The following is a 26,348-nucleotide window of genomic DNA, read 5'->3' as shown; positions in this document are numbered from 1 at the left end:
CCTCAGCACACTGGCGCCATTTTCCCTCACAGCTCCGCTGGAAGGATCGCTCCCAGGCTCTCCCCTGCAGTTTCCAGACTACATAGGGTAAAAAAGAGAGGGGGGGCACTAAATTTAGGCGCAAAATTGTGTATACAAGCAGCTATTGGGAAAAAATCACTCAGTTATAGTGTTAATCCCTGTGTGCTGTTGGTGTGTGCTAGCATACTCTCTCTCTGTCTCCCCAAAGGGCTTTGTGGGGTCCTGTCCTCAGTCAGAGCATTCCCTGTGTGTGTGCGGTGTGTCGGTACGGCTGTGTCGGCATGTTTGATGAGGAGGCTTATGTGGAGGCGGAGCAGGTGCCGATAAATGTGATGTCACCCCCTGCGGGGTCGACACCTGAGTGGATGGTTATGTGGAAAGAATTCCGCGACAGTGTCGACTCCTTACATAAACGGTTTGACGACATAGCAGATGTGGGACAGCCGGCTTCTCAGCCTGTGCCTGCCCAGACGTCTCTAAAGCCATCAGGGGCTCTAAAACGCCCGCTACCTCAGATGGCAGACACAGATATCGACACGGATACTGACTCCAGTGTCGACGATGATGAGACTAGTGTACATTCCAATAGAGCCACCCGTTACATGATTACGGCAATGAAAAATGTGTTGCATATTTCTGATATTACCCTAGGTACCACAAAAAAGGGTATTATGTTTGGGGAGAAAAAACTACCAGTGGTTTTTCCCCCATCTGATGAATTAAATGAAGTGTGTGAAGAAGCGTGGGCTTCCCCCGATAAGAAACTGGTAATTTCTAAAAAGTTACTAATGGCGTACCCTTTCCCGCCAGAGGACAGGTCACGTTGGGAGACATCCCCTAGGGTGGATAAAGCGCTCACACGTCTGTCAAAAAAGGTGGCACTACCGTCTCTGGACACGGCCGCCCTAAAGGAGCCTGCAGATAGAAAGCAGGAGGCTATCCTGAAGTCTGTATATACACACTCGGGTATTATACTGAGACCGGCTATTGCTTCAGCATGGATGTGCAGTGCTGCAGCTGCGTGGTCAGATTCCCTGTCGGAAAACATTGATACCCTAGACAGGGACACTATATTGCTAACCGTAGAGCATATTAAAGACGCTGTCTTGTACATGAGAGATGCACAGAGGGATATTTGCCGGCTGGCATCTAAAATAAACGCAATGTCCATTTCTGCCAGGAGAGGATTGTGGACTCGGCAGTGGACAGGAGATGCAGATTCTAAAAGGCACATAGAAGTATTGCCTTACAAGGGTGAGGAGTTGTTTGGGGATGGTCTCTCGGACCTCGTTTCCACAGCGACAGCTGGGAAGTCAACATTTTTACCCCATGTTCCCTCACAGCCAAAGAAAGCACCGTATTGTCAGGTACAGTCCTTTCGGCCCCAGAAAGGCAAGCGGGTTAGAGGCGCGTCCTTTCTGCCCAGAGGCAGAGGTAGAGGGAAAAAGCTGCAACATACAGCCAGTTCCCAGGAACAAAAGTCCTCCCCCGCTTCCTCTAAGTCCACCGCATGACGCTGGGGCTCCACAGGCGGAGCCAGGTACGGTGGGGGCCCGTCTCAAGAACTTCAGCGACCAGTGGGCTCGCTCACGGGTGGATCCCTGGATTCTACAAGTAGTATCTCAGGGGTACAAGCTGGAATTCGAGACGTCTCCCCCTCGCCGTTAACTCAAATCTGCCTTGCCGACAGCTCCCCCGGACGGAGGCAGTGCTGGAGGCGATTCACAAGCTGTATTCTCAGCAGGTGATAATCAAGGTACCCCTCCTTCAAGGACGGGGTTACTATTCCACAATGTTTGTGGTACCGAAACCGGACGGTTCGGTGAGACCCATTTTAAATTTAAAATCCTTGAACACTTATATAAGAAGGTTCAAGTTCAAGATGGAATCGCTCAGGGCGGTGATTGCAAGCCTGGACGAGGGGGATTCCATGGTATCACTGGACATCAAGGATGCTTACCTGCATGTCCCCATTTACCCTCCTCACCAGGAGTACCTCAGATTTGTGGTACAGGACTGTCATTACCAATTCCAGACGTTGCCATTTGGTCTGTCCACGGCACCGAGGGTATTTACCAAGGTAATGGCCGAAATGATGATACTCTTTCGGAGAAAGGGAGTTTTAATTATCCCGTACTTGGACGATCTCCTTATAAAGGCGAGGTCCAGGGAACAGTTGTTGATCGGTGTAGCACTAGCTCGGGAAGTGCTACAACAGCACGGCTGGATCCTGAATATTCCAAAGTCGCAGCTGGTTCCTACAACGCGTCTACTGTTCCTGGGGATGGTTCTGGACACAGAACAGAAAAAAGTATTTCTCCCGGAGGAGAAGGCCAAGGAGTTGTCATCTTTAGTCAGAGACCTCCTAAAACCAAAACAGGTGTCGGTGCACCACTGCACGCGAGTCCTGGGAAAGATGGTGGCTTCTTACAAAGCAATTCCATTCGGAAGGTTCCATGCAAGGATCTTTCAGTGGGATCTGTTGGACAAGTGGTCCGGATCGCATCTGCAGATGCATCGGCTGATAACCCTGTCTTCAAGGACCAGGGTGTCGCTGTTGTGGTGGCTGCAGAGTGCTCATCTTCTAGAGGGCCGCAGATCCGGCATACAGGACTGGGTCCTGGTGACCACGGATGCCAGCCTTCGAGGTTGGGGGGCTGTCACACAGGGAAGAAATTTCCAGGGACTATGGACAAGTCAGGAGACTTCCCTACATATAAATATTCTGGAACTAAGGGCCATTTACAATGCCCTAAGTCAGACAAGACCCCTGCTTCAACACCAGCCGGTGCTGATCCAGTCAGACAACATCACGGCGGTCGCCCATGTAAACCGACAGGGCGGCACAAGAAGCAGGATGGCAATGGCAGAAGCCACAAGGATTCTCCGATGAGCGGAAAATCATGTGTTAGCACTGTCAGCAGTGTTCATTCCCGGAGTGGACAACTGGGAAGCAGACTTTCTCAGCAGACACGACCTCCACCCGGGAGAGTGGGGACTTCATCCAGAAGTCTTCCAAATGATTGTACACCGGTGGGAAAGGCCACGGTGGACATGATGGCGTCCCGCCTCAACAAAAAGCTAAAAAGATATTGCGCCAGGTCAAGGGACTCTCTGGCGATAGCTGTGGACGCTCTGGTAACACCGTGGGTGTACCGGTCGGTGTATGTGTTCCCTCCTCTGCCTCTCATACCCAAGGTACTGAGACTAATGAGAAGGAGAGGAGTAAGAACTATACTCATTGTTCCGGATTGGCCAAGAAGAGCTTGGTACCCAGAACTTCAAGAAATGATCTCAGAGGACCCATGGCCTCTGCCGCTCAGACAGGACCTGCTGCAGCAGGGGCCCTGTCTGTTCCAAGACTTACCGCGGCTGCGTTTGACGGCATGGCGGTTGAACGCCGGATCCTGAAGGAAAAGGGCATTCCGGAGGAAGTTATCCCTACGCTTATTAAAGCTAGGAAAGAAGTGACCGCAAACCATTATCACCGCATATGGCGGAAATATGTTGCGTGGTGTGAGGCCAGGAAGGCCCCAACAGAGGAATTTCAGCTAGGTCGATTTCTGCACTTCCTACAATCAGGGGTGACTATGGGCCTAAAATTGGGTTCCATTAAGGTCCAGATTTCGGCTCTATCGATTTTCTTCCAAAAAGAACTGGCTTCACTACCTGAAGTTCAGACATTTGTTAAGGGAGTGCTGCATATTCAGCCCCCTTTTGTGCCCCCAGTGGCACCTTGGGATCTCAACGTGGTGTTGGATTTCCTAAAGTCGCATTGGTTTGACCCACTTAAAACCGTGGAACTAAAATATCTCACGTGGAAAGTGGTCATGCTGTTGGCCTTGGCTTCGGCCAGGCGTGTGTCAGAATTGACGGCTTTGTCTTGTAAAAGCCCTTATCTGATTTTCCATATGGATAGGGCGGAATTGAGGACTCGTCCCCAATTTCTCCCAAAGGTGGTTTCATCTGAACCAGCCTATTGTGGTGCCTGCGGCTACTCGTGACTTGGACTCCAAGTTGCTGGACGTAGTCCGGGCCCTAACAATCTATGTTTCCAGGACAGCTGGAGTCAGAAAGACTGACTCGCTATTTATCCTGCATGCGCCCAACAAGTTGGGTGCGCCTGCTTCAAAGCAGACTATTGCTCGCTGGATCTGTAGCACGATTCAACTTGCACATTCTGCGGCTGGACTGCCGCATCCTAAATCTGTAAAAGCCCATTCCACGAGGAAGGTGGGCTCTTCTTGGGCGGCTGCCCGAGGGGTCTCAGCTTTACAACTTTGCCTAGCAGCTACTTGGTCGGGGTCAAACACATTTGCTAAATTCTACAAGTTTGATACCCTGGCTGAGGAGGACCTAGAGTTCGCTCATTCGGTGCTGCAGAGTCATCCGCACTCTCCCGCCCGTTTGGGAGCTTTGGTATAATCCCCATGGTCCTTACGGAGTTCCCAGCATCCACTAGGACATCAGAGAAAATAAGATTTTACTCACCGGTAAATCTATTTCTCGTAGTCCGTAGTGGATGCTGGGCGCCCGTCGCAAGTGCGGATTGTCTGCAATACTTGTATATAGTTATTGTTTAACTAAAGGGTTATTGTTGAGCCATCTGTTGAGAGGCTCAGTTATATTTCATACTGTTAACTGGGTATAGTATCACGAGTTATACGGTGTGGCTGGTATGAGTCTTACCCGGGATTCAAAATCCTTTCCTTATTGTGTCAGCTCTTCCGGGCACAGTATCCTAACTGATGTCTGGAGGAGGGTCATAGAGGGAGGAGCCAGTGCACACCAGGTAGTCCTAAAGCTTACTTTAGTTGTGCCCAGTCTCCTGCGGAGCCGCTATTCCCCATGGTCCTTACGGAGTTCCCAGCATCCACTACGGACTACGAGAAATAGATTTACCGGTGAGTACAATCTTATTTATTTTTTTATGTGTATTAGTAGTTATTTACTTACACACTTTTGAAAGTTGTTGTCTTGAGAATAATGATTTATGGAGGTAATAGTAGTGGGTGTGGTATGTTAGATAGACTAGACTTAGGTCAACATTGTCTAGGTCGACCACTATTCGTCGACAGTAAGTAGTTCGACATGGTTTATAGGTCAACATGACTTTACGGAGAAAACACATTTATTTTTTTTTTTATTTATTTTTTTTGTAGAGTGACCGGGAACCCCAATTAGTGCACCGTGTCCCCGCGCTTGGCTTGTTTCGCTCGCCATGCTTCGGACATGGTGCCTCGCTGTGCTTGGCACAGATTACAGTTCCCAATTGTAGTCCACGTGGATCGTAAAGTATGAAAAAGTTAAACAAATGAAAAAAAGTGAAAAACTCATGTCGACCTAGAAACCACATTGCCCTACTTAATGTCGACCAATAGTGGTCGACCTAGACTCTGTCAACCAAAGTCTTGTCGACCTAGAGACCGGATCCCAATAGTAGAACCACTAAATACTATATTGCTCAGCAGTTTACATAAATACAGGTAAACCTAGATGGCTATAACAAATTCTCATTATACCTTTTGAAAGATAAAAGAATCCCACCCACTGTTTATTAAATGAGTTTAAAATCCAGAGTCACACTTACCTGGTTAGCTCTGTATCTCCTTTACTCCGTGGTTCTCAATGTCTTCCATAGCATAGTGCCGCTCTGCTACTGTCACTTGCCTGGTTCAGATGAACAGGTGAAGTGTTGATGCCCATTCTTGTGAACATCCCATTCATATGCACTAAGAAATTCAAATAGTCAGCGAGTGATAGTGACTAGTGATACAGAGCCGTGTGGAACTGTAGGTTTTGTGAACCCCAGTGTACTTGAGCTATGACTTACACCCAGTAGTAAATGGTTAATGTGAGTGGCGTGCATTAAAATAAAGTTTGTCATGAAGACTTTAAAGAAATAATTGTAACTGTGCTAAAATATCTCTTTATCCTTTCCTGCAGACCCCACTTATTATTTATCTCTTCCACTTCCTCGTAGACTATGCAGAGATAGTCTTTATGGTAAGTAAACTGTGGAATCCTATGTAAATAAAACGGAGTAGATATATACTCTTCATACTGTTACACAAGTAAACACCGTCACATTTTTCATAGTTTGGATGGTATTGTGTTGTTACTTATCTAGGGTTTTCACCAGTGTATTTGCTGAATCTTTAAATTCAGTTTTTCGTCACAGATTACAGATGCATTAACAGCTGTTGCACTTTATCTGGCAGTTCAAGAATATAACAAAATGTCGGTAAGAGATTTTATTTTGTTCATCTGGTTTTACTGCATTGAATATATTGACTGAAGTTACTTTGCTTGTTATACTTACAGTGGTAATGGATGCAGTCTTCACCAGAGGTGATTCATTGGAACATTTGTCTTGTTCCACAAACAGGGCGTTGTGTTTGTTATTTGTTGGATGAAGAATTCTGCTATTTGTTGTTCATGTTATAATCCTACTGCTAACAAAAATTGCAAAACTAAGATTCACTATTTTGTATACACAGTCTTGACCATACCCCTCCAGCAGACACATACCTCCTCCAAATAGTCATGTACGTACATCAGTAGCCACACCTCCGTTCAGTATACTAATGGGTAACTCCCCAAATCCTTCTATCACCACTTCCTCCTCACTAGTGCCTGGGGGCAGATGTATTAAGACTGGAGAAGTTATAGAGCAGTGATAAGTGGAATGTGATAACTCACCAGCCAATCAGCTCCTAACTGCTAATTTACATATTGGAGCTGATTGGCTGGTGCGTTATGACCTTGCACTTATCACTGCTTTATCACTTCTCCAGGCTTAATACATCTGCCCCTTGGTCTCATTCCGATATCTGCGCATGATGTGCTCATACAGCTGCTTCCAATGTCCAGTCATGGGTGAGAATATTGGGAAGACCTTAGTGGTCTGAGGTTCTCGCCAGTGTACGAAGATCCCTGCAACGTCCTATTACGCATCGCATTTATATGTGAATTTGTATTTTTCTGACGTCCTAGTGGATGCTGGGAACTCCGTAAGGACCATGGGGAATAGCGGCTCCGCAGGAGACAGGGCACATCTAAAGAAAGCTTTAGGATCACCTGGTGTGCACTGGCTCCTCCCCCTATGACCCTCCTCCAAGCCTCAGTTAGATTTTCTGTGCCCGACGAGAAGGGTGCACACTAGGGGCTCTCCTGAGCTCTTTGTGAAAGTTTTAGTTTAGGTTTATTATTTTCAGTGAGACCTGCTGGCAACAGGCTCACTGCATCGAGGGACTAAGGGGAGAAGAAGCGAACTCACCTGCGTGCAGAGTGGATTGGGCTTCTTAGGCTACTGGACATTAGCTCCAGAGGGACGATCACAGGTTCAGCCTGGATGGGTCACCGGAGCCGCGCCGCCGGCCCCCTTACAGAGCCAGAAGAGCGAAGAGGTCCGGAAAAATCGGCGGCAGAAGACTTTCCTGTCTTCAGATAAAGATAGGCGCACAGCACCGCAGCTGTGCGCCATTGCTCTCAGCACACTTCACACTCCGGTCACTGAGGGTGCAGGGCGCTTAGTGTTCACTCTAGGATTTTTTTAGGGCAGGGTGCTGATCACGGGGAGGGCACATTTTTCATTCGTGAGGGCACATTTTTCATTCGTGAGGGCACATTTTTAAGTTAGAAGGGCCAAATCAGGTACATACTATAATGCTTGGTGCTCCCATTCCTATAGGTGAAAGCATGGACAGTGCGCGCCGGAGGCGTGCAGCAAAAATTTAGGGGAGTTGTTTCGTGGGGAAGGGGCGTGACCACATAATAGTACCAAATCACATTATACCACACAATAGTGCTGCTTATACACATTGCACCAGGTAGAACCTCCTATACACACTGCGCCAGGTAGAGCACGTTATACATATTGCGCCAGATAGAGCACGTTATACACATTGCACCAGGTAGAACCTCCTATACACACTGCGGCAGGTAGAGCACGTTATACATATTGCGCCAGGTAGAGCACGTTATACACATTGCACCAGGTAGAACCTCCTATACACACTGCGCCAGGTAGAGCACGTTATACATATTGCGCCAGATAGAGCACGTTATACACATTGCACTAGGTAGAACCTCCTATACACACTGCGCCAGGTAGAGCACGTTATACATATTGCGCCAGGTAGAGCACGTTATACACATTGCGCCAGGTAGAGCACGTTATACACATTGCACCAGGTAGAGCACGTTATACACATTGCACCAGGTAGAACCTCCTATACACACTGCGCCAGGTAGAGCACGTTATACATATTGCGCCAGATAGAGCACGTTATACACATTGCACCAGGTAGAACCTCCTATACACACTGCGGCAGGTAGAGCACTGAGGCACACTGCACCAGGGAGAGAACACTGAGGCACACTGCACTAGGGAGAGAACACTGAGGCACACTGCACTAGGGAGAGAACGCTGAGGCACACTGCACTAGGGAGAGAACACTGAGGCACACTGCACTAGGGAGAGAACACTGAGGCACACTGCACCAGGGAGAGAACACTGAGGCACATTGCACCAGGGAGAGAACACTGAGGCACATTGCACCAGGGAGAGAACACTGAGGCACACTGTAACAGGGAGAGAACACTAGGAGGAAGGGGAGGACGGGCACAGGGCAGATGCAGAGCGGCACTCACAGTTGCGGAGGAAAGCGCTGTGCCGGGTCAGCGGGGTCGGTCTCTTGATGCTGACGGCGGAGCCCAGGTCAGCGCGCAGCGCCATGGTGAGGGGGAATCAAACCATGCCGGAGGACTGGCGGGAGACACCGCAGGCTCTGATTGGCTGCTCCTCCCCACTGCACGCTGGCCCTGTCTCCGCCTTCAGCTGAGAGCTATCAGCGCGGCGGGGGGGAGAAGTGCCAGCGCGGCGGGGGGGAGAAGTGCCAGCGCGGCGGGGGGGAGAAGTGACAGCGCGGCAGGGGAAAGAAGTGACAGCGCGGCGGGGGAAAGAAGTGACAGCGCGGCGGGGGGAGAAGAGCAGTCCTTAGCAGGGCGGCAGGGCGGGCACAAACGGGCAGGGCGGCATTCTGTCACTCAAAAAAGGGGCAGGGCGCAGCGCCCTGCAAAAGAAGCTTAGAGTGAACACTAGCGCTGGGGGGGCAGCGCCCTGAGACGCAATAAATCGATAGAAAACCTTTTATGGCTAAAATAAATGCATCACATATAACTCCTGGGCTATATGGATGCATTTAACCCCTGCCAAAACATACAAGAAAACGGATGATAGGCTCCGCCCCTTTCTCGGCGTCCTTATCTCCTCAGCACACTGTCGCCATTTTCCCTCACAGCTCAGTTGGAGGGAAGCTCCCTGGCTCTCCCCTGCAGTCACTACACTACAGAAAGGGGTTAAAAAAGAGAGGGGGGCACAAATTAGGCGCAGTATAAACAATACAGCAGCTATAAAGGGAAAAACACTTATATAAGGTTATCCCTGTATATATATATATAGCGCTCTGGTGTGTGCTGGCAAACTCTCCCTCTGTCTCCCCAAAGGGCTAGTGGGGTCCTGTCCTCTATCAGAGCATTCCCTGTGTGTGTGCTGTGTGTCGGTACGTTTGTGTCGACATGTATGAGGAGAAAAATGATGAGGAGACGGAGTAGTGTCTGTAATAGTGTTGTCACCCCCTGGGGGGTCGACACCTGAGTGGATGTACTGTTGAAATTGCGTGACAGTGTCCGCTTTGTATAAAAGACAGTGGTTGACATGAGACAGCCGGCTACTCAGCTTGTGCATGTCCAGACGTCTCATACAGGGGCTCTAAAGCGCCCGTTACCTCAGATACAGACGCCGACACGGATACTGACTCCTGTGTCGACGGTGAAGAGACAACCGTGATTTCCAATAGGGCCACACATTGCATGATTGAGGCAATGGAAAAAGTTTACACTCTTCTGATAATATAAATACCACCAAAAAAAAAGGGGTATTATGTTTGGTGAGGAAAAACTTCCTGTAGTTTTCCTGAATCTGAGAAATAAAATGAGGTGTGTGATGATGCGTGGGTTTCCCCCCGATAACAATTGATAATTTCTAAAAAGTTATTGGCAGTATACCTTTTCCCGCCAGAGGTTAGGGTGCGTTGGGAAACACCCCCTAGGGGGGATAAGGCGCTCACACGCTTGTAAGAACAAGGGCTCTACCCTCTCTGGAGATGGCCGCCCTTAGGGATCCTGCTGATAGAAAGCAGGAGGGTGTCCTAAAATGTATTTACACACATACTGGTGTTATACTGCGACCAGCAATCGCCTCAGCCTGGATGTGCAGTGCTGGGTTGGCGTGGTCGGATTCCCTGACTGGAAATTTGATATCCTAGATAAGGACAGTATATTATTGCCTATAGAGCAATTAAAAGATGCATTTCTATATATGCATGATGCACAGCAGAATATTTGCCGACTGGCATCAAGTATAAGTGCGTTGTCCAATTATACCAGTAAAGTGGTCAGGTGATGCGGATTCCAAACGGCATTTGGAAGTATTGCCTTAAAAAAAAAGGGAATGTACCCCAGGTCGCCTCTCAAAATAAGACGCCGTATTATCAGGCGCAGTCCTGGTTGGCAAGCGGACAAAAGGGTTCCTCTTTTCTGCTCGTGACAGAGGGAGAGGAAAATGGCTGCAGAGATCAGCCAGTTCCCAGGAACAGAAACCCTTTTCCGCCTCTGCCAAGCTCTCAGTATGACGCTAGGGCTTTACAAGTTCAGGCACGGTGGGGGCCCGTCTCAATGAATTTCAGTGCGCAGTGGGCTCACTCGCAAGTAGACCCCTGGATCCTTCAGGTAATATTTCAGGGGTACAAATTGGAATTCGAGACGTATTCCCCTCGCCGTTTCCAAAAGTCTGTTTTACCGACGTCTCCCGCTGACAGGGAGGCAGTTTTGGAAGCCATTCACAAGCTGTATTCCCAGCAGGTGATAATTAAGGTACCCCTCCTGCAACAGGGAACGGGGTATTATTCCACACTATTGTGGTACCGAAGCCAGACGGCTCGGTGAGAACGATTTTAAAATCTAAAATCTTTGAACACTTACATACAGAGGTTCAAATTCAAAATTGAGTCACTCAGAGCAGTGATTGCAAACCTGGAAGAAGGGGACTACATGATGTCTCGGGACATCAAGGATGCTTACCTTCATGTCAAAATTTACCCTTCTCACCAAGGGTATCTCAGGTTATGGTACAGAACTGTCACTATCAGTTCAGACGCTGCCGTAGGGATGGTCCACGGCACCCCGGGTCTTTACTGAAGTAATGACCGTAATGATGATATTCCTTCGAAGGAAGGGAATTTTAGTTATCCTTTACTTGGACGATTCCCTGATAAGGGTGAGATCCAGGGAACAGTTGGAGATCGGTGTAGCACTACCTCAGGTAGTGTTGCGGCAGCACGATTGGATTCTCAATATTCCAAAATCGCAGCTGGTTCCGACGACTTGTCTTCTGTTCCTAGGGATGATCCTGGACACAGTCCAGAAAGAAGGTGTTTCTCCCGGAGGAGAAAGCCAGGGAGTTATCCGAGCTAGTCAGGAACCTCCTAAAACCGAACCAAGTCTCAGTGCATCAATGCACAAGGGTTCTGGGTAAAAATGGTGGCTTCCTACGAAGCAATCCCATTCGGCAGATTCCACGCAAGACTTTCCAGTGGAACCTACTGGACAAATGGTCCGGGTCGCATCTTCAGATGCTTCAGCGGATAACCCTGTCACCAGGGACAAGGGTATCCCTCCTGTGGTGGTTGCAGAGTGCTCATCTTCTAGAGGGCCGCAGATTCGGCATGCGGGACTGGGTCCTGGTGGCCACGGATGCCAGCCTGCGAGGCTGGGGAGCAGTCACACAGGGAAGGAATATCCAGGGCTTATGGTCAAGCCTGGAGACATCACTTCACATAAATGTCCTGAAGCTAAGGGCCATTTACAATGCTCTAAGCTTAGCAAGACCTCTGCTTCAAGGTCAGCCGGTGTTGATCCAGTCGGACAACATTACGGCAGTCACCCACGTAAACAGACAGGGTGCCACAAGAAGCAGGAGGGCAATGGCAGAAGCTGCAAGGATTCTTCGCGGGGCGAAAAACCATGTGATAGCACTGTCAGCGGTTTTCATTCCGGGAGTGGACAACTGGGAAGCAGTTTTCCTCAGCACGACCTCCACCCGGGAGAGTAAGGACTTCACCCAGAAGTCTTCCACATGATTATAAACCGTTGGGAAAAACTCGACAGGTATTGCGCCACGTCAAGGGACCCTCAGGCAATAGCTGTAGATGCTCTGGTAACACCGTGGGTGTACCAATCAGTGTATGGGTTCCCTCCTCTGCCTCTCATACCCAAGGTACTGAGATTGATAAGATGGAGAGGAGTAAGCACTATATTAGTGGCTCCGGATTGGCCAAGAAGGAATTGGTAACCGGAACTTCAAGAGATGCTCACGGAGGATCCGTAGCCTCTACCTCTAATAAGGGACCTGCTCCAGCAAGGACCTTGTCTGTTCCAAGACTTACCGCGGCTGCGTTGACGGCATGGCGGTTGAACGCCGGATCCTGAAGGAAAAAGGCATTCCGGATGAAGTCTTCCCTATCCTGATCAAAGCCAGGAAGGATGTAACCGCAAAACATTATCACCGCATTTGGCGAAAATATGTTGCGTGGTGCGAGGCCAGTAAGGCTCGACGGAGGAAATTCAACTGGGTCGATTCCTACATTTCCTGCAAACAGGAGTATCTATGGGCCTGAAATTGGGGTCCATTAAGGTTCAAATTTCGGCTCTGTCAATTTTCTTCCAAAAAAAAGAACTAGCTTCAGTCCCTGAAGTTCAGACATTTGTTAAAGGGGTACTGCATATACAGCCTCCTTTTGTGCCTTTAGTGGCACTTTTGGGATCTCCAGGTGGTTTTTGGGTTCCAAAAGTCACATTGGTTTGACACACTTAAATCTGTGGAGTTAAAATATCTCACAGAAAAAGTGGTCATGCTGTTGGCTCTGGCCTGGGCCAGGCGCGTGTCAGAATTGGTGGCTTTATCCTGTAAAAGCCCTTATCTGATTTTCCATTCGGACAGGGCGGAATTGAGGACTCGTCCTCAGTTTCTCCCTAGGGTGGTTTCAGCGTTCACCTGAACCAAACCTATTGTGGTGCCTGCGGCTACTAGGGACTTGGAGGACTCCAAGTTGCTAGACGTTGTCAGGACCCGGAAAATATATGTTTCCAGGACGGCTGGAGTCGGGAAATCTGACTCGCTGTTTATCCTCTATGCACCCAACTAGCTGGGTGCTCCTGCTTTTAAGCAGACTATTGCTCGTTGGATTTGTAGTACAATTCAGCTTGCACATTCTGTGGCAGGCCTGCCACAGCCAAAAATCTGTAAATGCCCACTCCACAAGGAAGGTGGGCTCATCTTGGGCAGCTGCCCGAGGGGTCTCGGCTTTACAACTTTGCCGAGCAGTTACTTGGTCAGGAGCAAATACGTTTGTAAAATTCTACAAATTTGTTACCCTGGCTGAGGAGGACCGGGAGTTCTCTCATTGGGGGCTGCAGAGTCATCCGCACTCTCCCGCCCGTTTGGGAGCTTTGGTATAATCCCCATGGTCCTTACGGAGTTCCCAGCATCCACTAGGACGTCAGAGAAAATAAGAATTTACTTACCGATAATTCTATTTCTCGTAGTCCGTAGTGGATGCTGGGCGCCCATCCCAAGTGCGGATTGTCTGCAATACTGGTACATAATTATTGTTACCAAAAAATTCGGGTTATTGTTGTAGTGAGCCATCTTTTCGAGAGGCTTCTCTATTATCATGCTGTTAACTGGGTTCAGATCACAAGTTGTACAGTGTGATTGGTGTGGCTGGTATGAGTCTTACCCGGGATTCAAAATCCTTCCTTATTGTGTACGCTCGTCCGGGCACAGTATCCTAACTGAGGCTTGGAGGAGGGTCACAGGGGGAGGAGCCAGTGCACACCAGGTGATCCTAAAGCTTTCTTTAGATGTGCCCTGTCTCCTGCGGAGCCGCTATTCCCCATGGTCCTTACGGAGTTCCCAGCATCCACTACGGACTACGAGAAATAGAATTATCGGTAAGTAAATTCTTATTATTTCCACATTTTAACATTTCACGTGTTTCATTTTATCTTTCTGTTCAGTTAGGTTCATGTTGATGTAGATGATGTAGCTTTACTAGTTATTGCCCTTTTGGGAGAAAACTTTAATTCCTTCATTTGTAACTTATCTGAGCAGGGTCATATTTACCTTCTGTATATTTGTATTATGATCCATTCATCATACATTAATAACTAATACATTGACGCTTCATTATTTAACCACAATAGTAAATAACCTAGTCACACATTTGTTTCTGTGCCCTGTTTATTTGTACTTTAATATATTCTGGGAGAGACTTGTGAAATCGTGGAGACCATTTCTCTTACTTCCTAGAGGATGCTGGGGACTCCAAAAGGACCATGGGGTATAGACGGGATCCGCAGGAGCTTGGGCACACTGAAAAGACTTAAAGTGGGTATGAACTGGCCCCTCCCTCTATGCCCCTCCTCCAGACCTCAGTTAGACTTTGTGCCCAGGACTGACTGGACACTCACTAGGGGAGCTCTCCTGAGTTTCTCTGGAAAATACTTTTGTTAGGTTTTTTATTTTCAGGGAAACCTGCTGGCTACAGGCTCCCTGCAGCGTGGGACTGAGGGGAGAGAAGCAGACCTACTTCTTCTTAGTTTAAGGGCTCTGCTTCTCGGCTACTGGACACCATTAGCTCCAGAGGGTTCGATCACTTGGTGCGCCTAGCTGCTCGTTCCCGGAGGGATATATGGGCGCTGGGGTGTGAGCTGGCATACTCCCTCTGTGTTTCTCTGTCCAGGCTTCCTTGTGGGCCTGTCCCCTGGCTGAGGCATTGTATGTGTGGGTCGATACTAGGTGCCGATATGTCTGAGGCTGAATGTTATTCACCGAAGGAGGTTATGGGGGGGAAGGGGGGGGGGAGGGCAGATGCGGGCCTGGAGTTGGCTCTGTCGACGCAGCCGACACCTGACTTGCTTGCATTGTTGAATACAATTAATTCTAATGTGACTTCTTTATTAAGGAGATTAGATAAATCTGAATCACAGACGCAGGTGTGGAAAAAATCCATGGAGGATGCTTTATCGCAGGTACAGACCCCGTCGGGGTCGGTAAAGAGACCATTTACTCAAGTGGTAGATACTGATACCGACACGGATTCTGAGTCTGATGTCGACTTCACTGAGGCTCCTTTACATCCTAGATTGGTTAAGAGTATTCAGTACATGATTGTGGCTATAAAAGATGTGTTACGCATTTCTGAGGAACCTGCCGTACAGGAAACAAGGATTTGCTTGTTTAAGGAAAAGAAACCTGAGGTGCAGTTTCCCCCCTCTCATGAGATGAATACTCTTTGTGAAAAGGCTTGGGAGTCGCCGTACAAGAGGTGGCAGATTCCCAAGAGGATTTACATGGCGTATCCTTTTCCATCTGTTGATAGGGGAAAATGGGAGGCCTCGCCTAATTTTGATAAAGCTTTATCTCGTTTGTCTAAGAAGGTGGCGCATCCGTCTCCTGACACGGCAGCTCTCAAGGATCCGGCGGATCGCAAGCTGGAGACGTCTCTGAAGTCCATTTTCACTAATACGGGTGCATTGCTCAGACCTGCTGTGGCGTCGGTGTGGGTGAGTAGTGCTATTGCTAAATGGGCTGAGAATTTAGCTAATGATATGGATACCCTTGATAAAGATAATGTTCTTTTGACTCTTGGTTATATCAAGGACGCTGCAGATTACCTGAAGGATGCGGCGAGGGATGTTGGTCTCTTGGTGTCAAGAGCCAATGCCATGTCGATTTCGGCCAGGAGGGCGCTGTGGATCCATCAATGGAATACTGATGCCGATTCCAAAAGAGCTATGGAGGCGTTACCCTTCAAAGGTAATGTCCTGTTTGGGGAAGGCTTGGCGGGCCTGGTTTCTACCGCGACGGCGGGTAAGTCCTCGTTTCTTCCCTATGTTCCCACACAACACAAAAAGCCACAACATCAGCAGATGCAGTCCATTCGTCCAAATAAATACAGGCGAGGAAAAGGTTCGTCCTTTCTCGCTTCAAAAGGTAGAGGAAGGGGAAAGAAGTCACCTGCAGTGTCAGGCGCCCAGGACCAGAAGTCCGCCCCTGCCGCTACCAAGTCCACCGCATGACGCTGGGGCTTCCCTAGGGGAGTCCGTGCCGGTGGAGGGCCGTCTGCAGTTCTTCAGTCGGGTCTGGGTCCAATCGGACTTGGATCCCTGGGTTCTAGAGATTGTATCTCAGGGCTACAGGCTGGAGTTTCAGGAGACGCCCCCTCACCGGATTTTCATGTCGACCCTGCCAGTGTCTCTTCCGGACAGGGAGGTCGTGCTGACAGCAATACAAAAGTTGTGTCTCCAGAGGGTCATTGTTCCCATTCCCCCGTCTCAACGGGGGGAGGGGTTCTACTCGAGCCTCTTTGTGGTGCCAAAACCGGACGGTTCGGTCAGACCGATTCTGAACTTAAAATCCCTCAATCCATACTTGAAAGTTTTCAAATTCAAGATGGAATCTCTTCGAGCGGTGATTGCCAGCCTAGAAGGGGGGGGATTTTATGGCGTCAGTGGACATAAAGGATGCCTACTTACACGTCCTGATTTATCCTCCGCATCAGGCTTTCCTACGGTTTGCGGTACAGGATTGTCATTACCAATTTCAGACGTTGCCGTTTGGGCTTTCCACGGCCCCGAGGATTTTCACCAAGGTCATGGCGGAAATTATGGTTCTCCTTCGTAGGCAAGGGGTTACAATTAATCCCGTACTTGGACGATCTCCTGATAAAGGCGAGGTCCAAGGAACGCTTGTTGAGGAGTGTGAGTTTGGTACTGTTGGTGCTCCGGCAGCACGGTTGGGTGCTAAATTTGCCGAAATCTCAGTTGATTCCGGCCACTCGGCTGTCGTTTCTGGGCATGATTCTGGACACGGAGTTACGAAGAGTATTTCTTCCAGGAGACAAAACTCTAGAACTGCAGTCGATGGTCAGGGAACTTCTGCGGCCGAAGACTGTGTCCATCCATCAATGTACTCGGGTTCTGGGGAAAATGGTTGCGGCGTACGAAGCCATTCCGTTTGGCAGGCTTCATGCCCGGGTGTTTCAGTGGGATTTGCTGAGCAAATGGTCCGGGTCTCACCTGCACCGGAAGATAAGTCTATCTCCCAGAGCCAGAATTTCTCTCCTGTGGTGGATGCAAGGTTCTCACCTCCTGGAAGGTCGCTGGTTCGGTATCCTGGACTGGGTACTTCTGACAACAGATGCAAGTCTCCGGGGCTGGGGTGCAGTCACCCAAGGAAGAAACTTCCAGGGGAGATGGTCGCTCCAGGAAGCGTGTCTCCACATAAATGTTCTCGAGTTAAGAGCCATTTACAACGGCCTGCTACAAGCAAGAAGCCTTCATCAGGGTCGACATGTCCTGGTACAGTCAGACAACATCACAGCGGTGGCACATATAAACCGTCAAGGCAGAACAAGGAGCAGAGCGGCAATGGCGGAGGCCACAAAAATCCTTCGCGGGGCGGAACACCACGTGAGCGCACTGTCAGCAGTCTTCCTACCGGGTGTGGACAACTGGGAAGCAGATTTCCTCAGCAGACACGATCTCCATCCGGGAGAGTGGGCTCTTCACCAAGAGGTATTTGCAGAGGTGACAAAGCGTTGGGGAATTCCGTTAATCGACATGATGGCGTCTCGTCTCAACAAGAAGCTTCCGAGGTATTGTTTCAGGTCAAGAGACCCCCAAGCCAGTGCAGTGGACGCCCTGGTGTCTCCGTGGGTGTTCCGGTCGGTGTATGTGTTCCCTCCACTTCCTCTCATTCAAAGGTACTGGGTATCATTCGACGAGCAAAGGGTTCAGGCGATTCTTGTCGTTCCAGATTGGCCAAGAAGGGCCTGGTACCAGGATCTTCAGGAGTTACTGGTGGAAGATCCTTGGCCGCTTCCTCTAAGAGAGGACCTGTTGTTGCAGGGTCCATGCGTGTTTCCAGACTTACCGCGGCTGCATTTGACGGCATGGAAGTTGAGCGCCAGATCTTAGCTTGTAAGGGTATTCCCGGGGAGGTCATTCCCACTCTCATTAAGGCTAGGAAGGAGGTTACGGCGAAACATTATCACCATATTTGGAGAAAGTATGTTTCCTGGTGTGAGTCTAAAATGGCTCCTGCGGAAGATTTTCACTTGGGTTGTTTTCTCCATTTTTTTGCAGGCTGGTGTAGATGCAGGCCTGCAATTAGGCTCCATCAAAGTGCAGATTTCGGCTTTGTCTATTTTCTTTCAAAAGCAATTGGCTGTCCTCACAGAGGTTCAGACTTTTGTGAAAGGAGTAATGCATATCAGTCCTCCGTTTGTGGCTCCATGGGATCTTGACGTGGTTTTACAGTTTCTCATGTCTTCCTGGTTTGAACCTTTGCGTAAGGTTGAGTTGAAGTTTCTCACTTGGAAGGTTGTCATGTTGTTGGCGCTGGCGTCTGCCAGGCGGGTGTCTGAGTTGGCGGCTTTATCTCATAAGAGCCCTACTTGATTTTTCATTCAGATAGGGCAGAATTGCGGACTCGTCAACAATTTTTGCCGAAGGTGGTGTCTTCGTTTCACATTAACCAACCTATTGTGGTGCCGGTGGCTACGGATGCTGGGGCGGTTCCAAAGTCTCTGGATGTGGTGAGAGCTTTGAAGATCTACGTCGCCCGTACGGCTGTTGCCAGGAAAACGGAGGCGCTGTTTGTCCTGTATGCTGCTAACAAGATTTGTCATCCTGCTTCAAAACAGACTATTGCACGCTGGATTTGTAGTACGATTCAGCAGGCTCCTTCTTCGGCCGGACTACCCGTGCCGAAGTCAGTAAAAGCCCATTCTACCAGAAAAGTGGGCTCGTCTTGGGCGGCTGCCCGAGGCGTATCTGCTTTACAGCTTTGCCGTGCGGCCACCTGGTCAGGGGCAAACACTTTTGCTTAGTTCTATAAGTTTGATAACCTGGCGGATGAGGACCTTGCGTTTGCTCAGTCGGTGCTGCAGAGTCGTCCGCACTCTCCCGCCCGGTCTGGAGCTTTGGTATAGACCCCATGGTCCTTTTGGAGTCCCCAGCATCCTCTAGGACGTAAGAGAAAATAGGATTTTGGTACTTACCGATAAATCCTTTTCTCCTAGTCTGTAGAGGATGCTGAGCGCCCATCCCAGTGCGGACTGTTGTTGGCAATGTATTCTTGTTGGTTAACTTGGTTTATGCACGGATAGTGTATTTCTGGTTTTCAGCTTGTTGCTGTTGTTGTTTCATACTGTTATCTGGTTTACTATTACTCCGGTGATACGGTATGTTTGTGGTGTGGGCTGGTATGTTTGTAGCCCTTAGTTTACACAAAAATCCTTTCCTCGAAATGTCCGTCTCTCCTGGGCACAGTTCCTATAACTGAGGTCTGGAGGAGGGGCATAGAGGGAGGAGCCAGTTCACACCCACTTTAAGTCTTTTCAGTGTGCCCAAGCTCCTGCGGATCCCGTCTATACCCCATGGTCTTTTTGGAGTCCCCAGCATCCTCTACGGACTAGGAGGAAAGGATTTATCGGTAAGCACCAAAATCCTATTTTTTTCTAGCACAGCCTGTAAAATTATAAAAGCTGATTGGTAGATACTTTAGGGGGAGATGTAACAAGTCATGCATAGAGATCAAGTGAAGATGTTTCACAAAGTAGCCAAACGTTGATTGGTTGCTTTGGCCAAACTCTACTTTATAACTTTCCAAGGCTAGATAAATGTCCCCTTTTTATATTGATACATATACCCCTTTATCTCTCTCCATGGTTTGATAAATGTCATACATTGACATATTGATATAATTACATATTACATACATATTGACATATTGACATAATGCATTGACATATTGAGATGCTTTTAAAACAAATCTAGTATTGCAGAGAGCAAAGAACACCCAATCAGATACAGCTGAGACAGGACCCAAGCATACAATTGACTATTGTTAGTAATTCATTCCTATAGCATTTTTGTTGCATACAGTATCATTCTTCTGCTATTGATTAATTAGAAATGTTTTTTTTTTCTCCCCTTTTTAAACAGTTTAAGAAGCAGAAACTATACCTGGAACTTAATAAGTATGTTCCAGAATCTCAGGAACTGTTGAGAGTACCCACTGAAATGTACTATGTGCCATTGAAGGTGGCTCTCTTGTAAGTGTCTTTGTTTTCCTAGCTCTGTTTATTGTTGCAAGTCCTTCCTAGCAAAAGCAAGTTTGTTTCATGAAACTGGCAGACTTATCATGAGTGAGTATACCCTAGAAATGCCATGTGTGAGAGTGCAAATGTTTCTTCAAAATGCTATTTGGTAGAAGTGCATGAAAAAGTGGGGAGACCCTCCTGGACCCCAGAAAGTGCCAACTTCGCAATCAGAATCATATAGTAAGCTGTTGGTGGGCATAATTAAATTACTGGACACTTTCTTTAATTTAAAAAAAAATTTTTTTTTAAGTGTAATATGGATGATTTTTGTAATTTAAAGTAAAATATTTAAAAAGTTTACACATTTAATTGGAAAGGATTTAAATAAAAATGCAAAAAAGTAGAAAATGTGCTCTTAGGATGATTAGAGTCAATTAAATATTTATAAAAAGAAACTATCAAGGGAAAGCAATATAGAAACCCTCTCCCACCCATTAAAAGAACAGGTGTGGAGATGCTTTAACAACACTTTATGGTGCGAAACTAGAGTTTATGGACAGGACCCCCCCCCATTTCATTTGATGATGATGATTAGTTTTCTACCAAGCCCATTTTAGGGGGCAACTTCATGCTCTACTCTGAGAGAGTGGACGTAGATGTTGATGTGGGCATGGATCCGGGCTCACACTGTTTGTCTTCAATACCTGAAAGAACCTTTATTGTGACTCTAATATGTATATTGGTTCTCATATTGGTTCACACTGCTGCTTTACTTTTATTATTTGAAAGACGGACGCTTATGCTACAACTTTTACTGATTGTATACTTGGATGTACTTCATTGTGAATTCTTTGTTATGCTTCAACTGAAATAAAAGTTTTTGGTTTTTTTGAAATCACTATCAAAAGCAATTTTTATAAAATACTTTCTTTAACTTTGGGGTGCATAATAATTTTAAAAACTCACTTGAGGGTCATTTTAGCTCCCAAAATAATATGTAATTATTGGCCAGTTAAAGTAATTGCAATACTCCAAATGCCTAATTAGTCATTGGGGGGGGACGGGTGGAGTCTGATTGCAGATATAATTTGTAGTGCTCACACAATCCAACTCGCACCTGATTGGATTAACCCCATAGGGTTCTATTCAGTAATATGGTAACTCCTGTTATCCAAGTGGTAAAATAGGTTGGAAGTTCTTGTGTGTGTGGTTTTTTTTTTTTTTTTTTTAAGGTTATAAATCCCACCTTCAGAAGTCAGGGTTTCAGAATACGTATATATATTTAAAAAAAGCTAGTTAGAGAAGCAGCTTGTGTGCCGGGGTGAGTTTATTAGGAAATGTTTACATTTCTCTCTGTTTTGTCTACAAATAACTTACTGTAAAATAACATGTCCTGCCATGTAAAGACGTTCAGTACGTCAACAAATACTTATGGTAATGTTCGTAGTGGTGTATTATGGTCCATTTTATGGTGTATGTCTAAGTAACTGCTCTCTTTAATTCATGGCTGTTTTTTTTTAACAGTGACTTGTAAGACATCAACGGGGAGTAGTTCATGAAACTATTAGTGACCAGATACTATTCTCATTACTATTAATATGTTCTTTACAGCTACCTGTTGAACCCTTACACCGTTCTATCATGTGTGGCCAAGTCTACCTGTGCCATCAATAATGCAATCATTGCTTTATTCATCTTGGCTACAGTGAAAGGTGAGTCACATTTGTATGGATAGGGATCTATACAGCTCGCCCATTCACGGCATCCGGAGCCATTTACAGTTGAACTAATAATTGAGACCATTCATAAATGTAGCCTGTTGGTTATAAGCATTCTGTAACATCCTTGAACATCGGGCACCTTATTCCCTCAGTGATGTTGTTACTTCCTGTTGTATCAATTGAATATTGCGTGTTTGTGTAGTTAGTTACACATTAATACTATGCAGCAGCCCTCAGAATCCATGTATGGTCTGCCATTTCCTGGAAAGCGTTGTTTCTTTTGTTCTTGGTTATATCAGCACTTAAACATTGAAACTTTTCAATTTATTCCTTTTTTCCTTAGGTAGTCCGCTTCTAAGTGCCGTGTTTCTATCATTAGCCACCTACCAGTCTCTGTACCCAATCACGTTATTCACTCCAGCCCTCCTGTATCTGCTACAGGTACCGATGTAAAGCAATGAACTTGCAGCGTTATAAGCAGATGTTAGCAGCATCTAATGTACATTATATGTCTCCCTCTTCAGAGAGAGTTTATTCCAGTGAAGATGTCAAATTCCAGTTTCTGGCTATTCACCTGTCAGTATTCATCCCTTTACCTGGGCAGCCTCACTATCTTGATCTGCCATTCCTTCTTCTTGCTGACCTCGTGGGACTTCATCTACTCCATTTATGGCTTCATGTGAGACTCTTAATTATTTGTCTTAACACCAGTAAGAGCAGTGAGAAGTCATTGGTTCTCCCTATAATGGGTGAGGTGTTGAAATTCTAAATGATATTTGCAACCACAAAAATGACTGTCCGTAAAAGAGAATGTTCTACATATATTCTACTGAAACAATAACTGTTCATTCTGTATGACCGTTCCAGCTCAACTCATTTGTTTTATGCATTGTTTTTGTTCCGCTTTGTGATCCATCTTTTCCACTACCTACAATGAAAGTATAACTAGCACCTACCAAACCAGCTCAGCTCATAGGAAATGGTAGGAGCAATAGTGGGGGATTCAGGCCTGCAGCTGGGATAACACGGAGCACTGCCACTTAGTAATGTGTGCAATGAGTAGGGCTGGATTATTGGTTTATGCTGACCATAGTATTGGCAGTATCAATGTCTTGAATATGTGTTAATGCTAAACCTCTGTAAATGCTCCAAGGTGATTTTAGTTTTCTAGGGGCGACCGCTTATCACAAATCAAATGTGCCTTTAGTATACCTACCAGTAACAATGCTATGAATCTCTAAATTTCCCTACAATTAAAGTATTGTGTCTATCTAGACTCTGAATTGAGTAGCAGGGGTTATGGTATGTTGATTTTTCCATGTTATGGACCTGTATGTAACCATTTTCTTTTGGTCTATACACTCTCTAGATTGTCAGTCCCGGACTTGACCCCAAACATTGGTTTGTTCTGGTACTTCTTTGCAGAGATGTTTGAACACTTCAGCCTGTTCTTTGTCTGCGTCTTTCAGGTCAACGTGTTCTTCTATACTGTGCCACTGACCATCAAGTTAAAGTAAGCAGCAGTAATTGAATGATTTAACAAAATATTAAAATATAAGTTTCTTGTCATACAAAGCTCTTCACACACACACACTCATTTGTGTTTGCAGAGACCATCCAATGTTCCTGATCTTCATACAGCTTGCAATTATCTGCATCTTCAAGTCGTACCCCACATTGGGGGATGTTTCGCTCTACATGGCTCTGCTCCCCATGTGGGCCCACCTGTCCAGGTGTAAGTCACTTGAAAGCTCTCAAAGTTGTTAGTTTCTGACAGTGGAGTTGCCAAAACTGGCATGAATACTGTTTGTTTTTTTCCTATAAAATAGGATTTAAATCCTTTTCTCGTAGTCCATAAGGGATATTGGGGAGACTTAGTACGATGGGGTATAGACGGGGTCCAAAGGAGCCGGTGCACTTTAAATTTCTTCACTGGGTGTGCTGGCTCCTCCTCTTTATGCCCCCTCCCACAGGCAGTTATAGGTAAAACAGTGCCCGAAGGAGAAAGGACATATATGAGAGAAGGTGAGTGGTGAGATTTATACACCAGCACACCACTAACATACAACAACCAGCAACAGCTGAACAGATAACCATAGAAAAGAGAATCTGCAGAAAAGTCAACGCACTGAGGCTGGCGCCCAATATCACTTATGGACTACGAGAAAAGGATTTACCGGTAGGTAATTAAAATCCTATTTTCTCTAGCATTCATAAGGGATATTGGGGAGACTTAGTACGATGGGGACTTCCCAAAGCTTCCAGAACGGGCGGGAACTTGTGGAGACTGCCGCAGCACCGCCTGCCCAAACTCTGGGTATCCTCTTTGACAGGGTATCAAACTTGTAGAACTTGACAAAAGTGTTCTTCACCGACTAGGTAGCAGCTGGGCATAGTTGCAAGGCCGAGACTCCACGGGCAGCCGCCCAGGAAGAGCCCACCGATCTTGTAGAGTGGGCTTTCAGAGACTTAGGAACAGGTAAGGCTGCCAACACATAGGAATGTTGGATAGTAAGTCTAATCCAACGAGCAATGGACTGCTTTGAAGCAGGGCCACCCTTTTTTCTGCGCATCATAGAGCACGAACAAGGAATCCGTCTTTCTGATCCGAGCCGTTCGCTTGACATAGATTTTCAAGGCTCGCACAGCATCCAATGCCTCTGGAGGAGCAGAAGTGCCAGAACTGGACGGAACCATAATAGGTTAATTCAAGTGAAATGCAGAGACGACCATCGGCAGGAACTGCTGACTAGTCCTGAGCTCTGCTCTGTCCTCGTAAAAGACCAAGTAGGGACTTTTCTCTAACGTCCTAGTGGATGCTGGGGACTCCGTCAGGACCATGGGGAATAGCGGCTCCGCAGGAGACAGGGCACAAAAGCAAGCTTTTAGGATCACATGGTGTGTACTGGCTCCTCCCCCTATGACCCTCCTCCAAGCCTCAGTTAGGTTTTTGTGCCCGTCCGAGAAGGGTGCAATCTAGGTGGCTCTCTTAAAGAGTTGCTTAGAAAAAGTTTTTAGGTTCTTTATTTTCAGTGAGTCCTGCTGGCAACAGGCTCACTGCATCGAGGGACTTAGGGGAGAGAATTTCAACTCACCTGCGTGCAGGATGGATTGGATTCTTAGGCTACTGGACACCATTAGCTTCAGAGGGAGTCGGAACACAGGTCTCGCCCTGGGGTTCGTCCCGGAGCCGCGCCGCCGACCCCCTTGCAGATGCTGAAGATTGAAGAGGTCCGGAACCAGGCGGCAGAAGACTTTTCAGTCTTCCTCAGGTAGCGCACAGCACTGCAGCTGTGCGCCATTGTCTGTCAGCACACTTCCCACAGCGATCACGGAGGGTGCAGGGCGCGGGGGGGGCGCCCTGGCAGCAATGTAGAATACCTGTATGGCGAAAAATACATCATATAGCCCTTGAGGCTATATGGATGTATTTAACCCCTGCCAGACTTCACAATCTCCGGAGAAGAAGCCCGCCGAAAAGGGGGCGGGGCCTATTCTCAGCACACAGCGCCATTTTCCCTCACAGAAAGGCTGAGGGGAAGGCTCCCAGGCTCTCCCCTGCACTGCACTACAGAAACAGGGTTAAAACAGAGAGGGGGGGCACTGATTTGGCGATATACATATATATTAAATGCTATATGGGAGGAACACTTATATAAGGGTTGTCCCTGTATAATTATAGCATTTTGGTGTGTGCTGGCAAACTCTCCCTCTGTCTCCCCAAAGGGCTAGTGGGTCCTGTCCTCTATCAGAGCATTCCCTATGTGTGTGCTGTATGTCGGTACGTGTGTGTCGACATGTATGAGGAAAATGTTGGTGAGGAGGCGGAGCAAATTGCCTGTAATGGTGATGTCACTCTCTAGGGAGTCGACACCGGAATGGATGGCTTACTTATGGAATTACGTGATAATGTCAACACGCTGCAAGTGGGTTGACGACATGAGACGGCCGGCGAACAAATTAGTACCGGTCCAGGCGTCTCAGACACCGTCAGGGGCTTGTAAAAACGCCCATTTACCTCAGTCGGTCGACATAGACCCAGACACGGACACTGATTTCAGTGTCGACGGTGAAGAAACAAACGTATTTTCCTTTAGGGCCACACGTTAAGGGCAATGAAGGAGGTGTTACATATTTCTGATACTCCAAGTACCACAAAGAAGGGTATTATGTGTGAGGTGAAAAAACTACCTGTAGTTTTTCCTGAATCAGATAAATTAAATGAAGTGTGTGATGATGCGTGGGTTTCCCCCGATAGAAAATTATTGGCGGTATACCCTTTCCCGCCAGAAGTTAAGGCGCATTGGGAAACACCCCTCAGAGTGGATAAGGCGCTCACATGCTTATCAGAAAAATATCCTAAAAAGTATAC

General features: G+C 47.3%; 1 protein-coding gene across 1 annotated transcript in view; it reads left to right on the top strand.

The window, feature by feature from the left end:
• PIGU (phosphatidylinositol glycan anchor biosynthesis class U) overlaps positions 1-26,348 on the top strand; it is a 52,422-nt gene that overhangs the window by 5,352 nt on the left and 20,722 nt on the right. The window contains exons 3-10 of the mRNA XM_063960235.1: positions 5,968-6,027; positions 6,203-6,265; positions 20,158-20,267; positions 21,867-21,967; positions 22,320-22,417; positions 22,501-22,655; positions 23,346-23,489; positions 23,587-23,711. Coding sequence (XP_063816305.1) covers positions 5,968-6,027; positions 6,203-6,265; positions 20,158-20,267; positions 21,867-21,967; positions 22,320-22,417; positions 22,501-22,655; positions 23,346-23,489; positions 23,587-23,711 — 856 coding nt within the window. The remainder of the gene's footprint in view (positions 1-5,967; positions 6,028-6,202; positions 6,266-20,157; positions 20,268-21,866; positions 21,968-22,319; positions 22,418-22,500; positions 22,656-23,345; positions 23,490-23,586; positions 23,712-26,348) is intronic.

The sequence above is a fragment of the Pseudophryne corroboree genome, chromosome 3 (genome assembly GCF_028390025.1).
Source record: "Pseudophryne corroboree isolate aPseCor3 chromosome 3, aPseCor3.hap2, whole genome shotgun sequence".
Classification (NCBI taxonomy): domain Eukaryota; kingdom Metazoa; phylum Chordata; class Amphibia; order Anura; family Myobatrachidae; genus Pseudophryne; species Pseudophryne corroboree.
This window is presented reverse-complemented; position numbering and strand designations above follow the sequence as displayed.